The sequence below is a fragment of the Echinops telfairi genome, unplaced genomic scaffold, assembly GCF_000313985.2.
Source record: "Echinops telfairi isolate 266 unplaced genomic scaffold, ASM31398v2 ScPeMD7_5;HRSCAF=22, whole genome shotgun sequence".
In the NCBI taxonomy this organism is placed as follows: Eukaryota; Metazoa; Chordata; class Mammalia; order Afrosoricida; family Tenrecidae; genus Echinops; species Echinops telfairi.
In genome coordinates this window covers 4223146-4228840 of record NW_022103901.1, presented here as the reverse complement: position 1 = coordinate 4228840, position 5695 = coordinate 4223146, and the positions used below count along the sequence as shown (strand labels likewise).

At 49.2% G+C, this 5695-nt stretch overlaps 1 protein-coding gene across 1 annotated transcript in view; it reads left to right on the top strand.

Annotated features, from left to right (window-relative positions):
- The first annotated feature begins 5339 nt into the window (after positions 1–5339).
- The window catches only part of CCZ1 (CCZ1 homolog, vacuolar protein trafficking and biogenesis associated), a 20213-nt gene continuing 19857 nt past the window's right edge, over positions 5340–5695 (top strand). Inside the window, exon 1 of the mRNA XM_013005411.2 lies at positions 5340–5390. Within this exon, the coding sequence (XP_012860865.1) occupies positions 5340–5390 (51 nt within the window). The remainder of the gene's footprint in view (positions 5391–5695) is intronic.

The window sequence follows — 5695 nt, the reverse complement described above, 5'->3', positions numbered from 1 at the left end:
ACGGCCTACAATAGCGCTCTGCACCACCTGCAGCTATTTTATATGTTTGGGTTGGATTGGGTTCTTGGCATTTTGTTATCCAGGGGGTGCTCTTAGGGGGTCATCCCATCCCCAGTGGGGAGGTCACACTGACTCTAAGAATATTTGTTTATGTGTTTGTTAATTGTTGTTGTTAGACGCCACCAAGTTGATTCCCGCTCATAGTGACCTGGTGTTCAGCAGGACAAAACGCCCCCCATCCGCGCATCCTCACAGTTGTTGTTTGTGTAAGCCCACTGCTGCCGCTGCGGTGTCAGCCCACCTTGCTGAAGACCCTCCTCTTTTTTTCTGCCCTCTACCAACCACGATGTCCTTCTCCAGGGTCTGGTCTCTCCTGACAACATGTCCAAAATATGTGAGACGAAGCTCATCACCCTTACCTCTCAGGAGCATGCTGGCTGTACCTCTTCCAAGACAAATTTGTTGGGTTTTTGGGCAGTCCACAGTAAATTCAATATTTGTCACCAGCACCATAGTTCAAATGCGTCAGTTCTTCTTTGATCTTCCTCATTTAGTGTCCACATGCGTAAGAGGTGAGTGAAAATATGAAGTGCACCTCAGTCCTCAAAGTAACATCCGTGCTTTGTAACACGTGAAAGAGGGCTTGAGAAGCGGGTTACCCAAGGCAAGCATCATTTGATTTCTTGACTGCTGCTTCCATATGAAGTTGCAATGTTTAATTTTGTTGTTGTTTTCCTTCATTCAGACTTTGTAGAATCATTCTAAACATACTGATTTCTAGAGCTTTGCTGGTGACGAGTGTCCCACTACCGCCGAGGCACCTCTGTCTCCCAGCGACCTTTTCAGACAGAGTGGAACTGTTCCCTAGGACTGCCAAGACTGTACATCTCTACGGGCACAGACAACCTCTCCCGAAGAGCAGCTGGTGGGTCTGAACTGCTGACCTTGTGGTTAGTAACCCAACTCATCCACCAGGGCTCCTCGATGACTACAGTAGGAAAGTGAACATTCTTTTCAAACACTACTTGAGTGGAATCATCATATAAAGTTCACAGACTCCAAACCAAGCCAGTTGCCCTGGGGTAGACTCTGACTGTGGCACCCCCGTGTGTTTCAGCACAGAACTGCACGCCATGAGTTTCCTACTGGCTGATTTTTTAACAGCGCCGCAGGTGGATTCAAAGCCCAGCCTTTAAGTAACTTCAGGAGAAATACGAGGCTTCCTACTCCTGTAAATCTTATAGTCCCGGGAGTTCACCAGGGTAGTTCTACCCTGTCCTACAGGGTCACTGTGTCTCAGAATTGACTTCATGGTAGTGAGATCCAATACATATCTCACAGGGGTGGGGGAAAGACCACTAGGGCAGATGGCAAGAGTTACAAGCAGTTATCTCCAGCTGGTAGGATTACAGAGCAATCAGATAAACTGAGTCTTTTGTAAAGGGGGGGGCTAGTAACAAAAGAACATGAACAACATCGATGTCAAATTAACCCAATTCTTATTCCCAAGTCAACCAAACCAAACCAAACCAAACCTACTGCCACTGAGTGGATTTCGACTCGTAGTGACCCTTTACGACACAGTGGGACTGCTCCTTAAGGGTTTCCAAGGCTGTTGATCTTTATAGGAGCAGTTCGAACCCACCAGTCACTCCTGGAGCGGCAGGTGAGACAGTCTACTTCCCTAAAGTTTACAGAACCCGATGGGGCCTTTCTACTCACTCAGCTTACTATGAGTTGGAATCAACTGGACGGCAGTACCTGCACATTATGAAAGGTTCATCGGATTTTTGAACAAAAGGGTCTTCAAAGTAGCCCTTTCAGTTAAAAGATGAAGAAGAAGAAACAACTGCATAGCAAAACAGTGAGATTGTGAGATTCCTGTTGGTTTGTTCAGGGTTACAAGCAGCCTGGGTAATTCTGTGTACAGAGTGATGTCTAATTTTGTGTAGTGACTTCTAAGGGGGTCCAATTTCAAGCAAAACCCTATCTGAGATCTCGCCTGCTCCTTTTCAGGCTCCGTATCGCCGCTCAGCAAACACTTAAGAGGACAGATGAAATTGGAAGCACCCTGACAGTTTCCACCTGGCCTGATCATTTATTCACTGGAAAAACTATTACATAACATTTTAACGGTTTTCAAAAAGTCACCTTCAGGGCAGGGGTAGCAGGTAGATTTTTGGCCTTGTTCACAAACTCTGTGCAAAAGATATCTTGCTTTTTGTTTGTTTCTTCTTATAGCTGAAAAGAGGAGACCTAGTGGTATAGTGGTTACAAGCTGAGGTGCTAACCACAAGATCAGAAGTTTGAAACCACCAGACTCCACGGGGGGAATAGGGAGCTTTCTACTCCTGTAAAGTGACAGCCTCAGAAGCCCACAGGGGCAGTTCTACTCTGTCCTATATGGTCACTATGAGTCAGAATTGACCCTGTGGCAATGAGTGTGGGGTGGGTTTGTTTTTGTAGTAGAAAAGGTAACACACACACACACACACACACACACACACACGGTGACAGAATTGGAATGCCGTGTAAGTCAGGCAGATTAGGCTTCTCCTGGCCCTTCTGTCCCAGGTTGGGGGAAGAAGGCTTCTCTGCCAAGGTCCCATATGAGAAACGTGGATCTGTGGACAGCCCACACAAGTCCACGAAGTTACCCTTGTTCTGCTACCGCCTCAAAGTCTTAGCAGTGGGTCCACCCAGACCACAGCTGCTGCTTCCTTACCTGCCCCGGGTGCCCCTAAGGTGTGGTTTCCCTCAATTCTTTCTGTGCTCCTTCATCGCACAAGTAAGACATGTCGCTACTTCCTGGACTGGTGGGGCTGGCTGCCTATCCAGCCAGGCGGCTGTCACTGCTATCACTGCTTGAGGGGACTCTTTAAGGCTGTCACCTCTCCTAGGTCTCCTGGGATACGAAGACACACAGTCCCACCCACCAACTCTAAGAGCCCTGGTGGGTAGAGCAGTGGTTGCCCATTGGTCTGCTAAATGGAAGGTCAGCAGTTTGAAACCACTGTCAGCTCCAAAGGAGAAAGACAGGGTCTTCTACTCCTATAAAGAGTAACACTCTCAGAAACCCACGAGGGCAGTTCTACCCAGTCCTAGGGCATTGCTTTGAGTGGGCATCCACTCCATGGAGATCAGTTCTGACCTGGGCATGTCGGCACTCCCGTGCCTGCCTCACACCCACACACTGCCCTAGGCTAGGCTGGGAGAAGAGGCAGAGTAACCATCATCTAAGCTTGACTGCTTTGCTGGGTTTTGAGACCAATCAGCATTTTCTTTGACTTCAACTTTGGGTTTGTTTTTGTTTTGTTTATTATTGTTCCTCTCCCTAGGCAATTAATGCCACTGATTACGTGGGTGAAAGACAGCGTGCACATGGAAGTGGATGGGTGGGAGAGAAAGCCTGGCTGTTGCTGGAAAGTGCTTATTGCATCCCATCGACTTCTACTTTACAAGGTACGCTCCTCTGTGTTGTGTTGGGCTGTGAACTGCAAAGTCTGCAGGTTTGAACCCACCGTGGTGCTCAGCCTTCCCAATGACCCTTTCATACCTTTCCTCATGTTGTGGTGACTCCCCCCACAACCATAAAAGTATTTTTGTTGCTACTTCTTCACTGTAATTTTGCTATTGTTATGAATCGGGTGACCCCTGTGAAAGGATGGTTCAATCCCCAAAGGGGTGGAGACCCACAGGATGACAACCGCTGCCTTAAAAGAGTAAGTCTCAGAAACGCACAGGGGGCAGTTCTACCCTGTCCTGTAGGGGCATAATGCGTCAGAAGGAAGCCATGAGAGGGCAGTGAGCTTGGGTTTGGGGTAAGTTTGGGGAAACGATGGCTTTAATTCCCAAGGATGTATTTCTAATGGAAGCCTTCGGTGCACAGGGGCAGGCTAGCGGATCAGAGTTAAATCCTGAACAACAGGAAGTCCGTCTTTACAGTAGAGCCTCAAATCCAGTTTCTAATCTCTACATGGATTCGGGCGCCACTGAGTCCTTTCCAACCACTGACCACCAAGAGAAGGGACAGTCTTGTTTCAGACAGCATGTGAAAGTGGATTGCTATCCCTCCCGCAGCCCACCTAGGGGACAGGCAGGTGGGCCCTTGGGGAATTGCCTGAGTGTGCCCTGGATGGAAAATGGGCTACTATAGGCACCTAGGTGGTGTAGCGGGTTACAAGTTGGACTGCTAACAGCAAGGTCATCAGTTCGAAACCACCAGCTGCTCCACAGGAGGCAGATGGACCTTTCTACTCCCATCAAGAGTTACAGTCTTAAAACAAAACAAACCCCAAAGTTACAGTCTTGGAAACTCACAGGAGTAGTTCTGCCCTGCCCTCTAGGGTCGCTCGGAGGGAGCATCCACTCAATGGCAGTGAGTTTGGCTTAGGCGTACCAATTTGTAAGCGCTTGTGCATATTCCTAAGGGCTGGGCTGTCTGGGCAGGGATGGGGCCTGAACCCTAGCTTGTGAAGTGGATCTGGGTAGCGCAAGGTGGTGTCCCGTTTTGTTTTGTTTTTATAAATGTTGAGCCCTGTGTAGGAGTTCCACCATTCTGGGCTGGTTGGGGGATGACGCCTTATCTCCTGAGCCTGCTTGAAGTCAGATTCTGGTCAACTGCCTCGAAGGACAAATTCTCTGGGGGGCAGATCAGCTATTTGAGGCTGGAAAAAAACAACATCTTTTAGAGATCTGATCAGCTTCTTAGCCAAATAGTGTAGCCCCAGGGCAGAGTGGGGATTGCTTTCAGCTGCTTCCTCTGCACAGATGAGCTGCTGCTGAAACAAAGGGTCCTGTGCACAGGCCTCCAGCTCACACTAAGGGTCTTTTCCATCCCCGAAGGGTTAGGAACAATGAGCAGTTTTCAACCTGTGGGTTGAGATCCCTTTGGGGATCGGACAACCCTTCACAGGGGCCTCTGATTCCTAACAGTAGCAAAATGACAGAGATAAAGTAGCAACGAAAATAATGTTATGGTTGGGGGGTCACCACCATATGAAAGGGTCGCAGCATGAGGAAGGTTGGGAACCACTGCAGCCTGTCTCGTTTACAAATGAGAGTCTAGAAAATTGACCCAAGGCCCCTTATCTGATGTTGACAGGGTTGGAATCCGCGCCTGGACCTATCTCCTGCCCAAATCCCAGGGCACATCCCACAGTCAGTTTCTGAACTAAAGCTGTGCCAGGTGAAGCAGCCTAGGGTCCTCTTGAGTTTGGCCCAGAGGCCTGCTACAAGGGCTTGACCTCCAAGTAACTGAAGGAACACGGGGTTCTAAGGCTTAGAGACCTGTGATTGGCACTGCGGCGGCTGCACACTGGGCCTCACCTTCCACCGGCATGGGCCTTTCCACCCGCCTCCAGGGAAACCGGGTCCATGCCTCGGTGCAAGTTGGATCCCCAGGATAACTTGAGGTCTCTAGAACAAGTATCCAAAAAACACCTACAGGCCTACAGGTGATGCAAATGAGGGCTCTTCTGCCAACACAGGTGCGTCTTGGTACAACAGCTCTCCCCCCCTGCCACCCAATCTGCTCCTGTTTCTTTAAAACGCGCGGCGCTCGGGAATCGTCGGAATAGCAAGTTGGGAGCCAACCACGAAATCTCGTCGGCATTTGAACTCTTAAAAAAAACAAAACAAAAACACTACAGCATTGTTATCGGGGGAAACGAGCCGCCCGGGGTGCCAGGCTGTG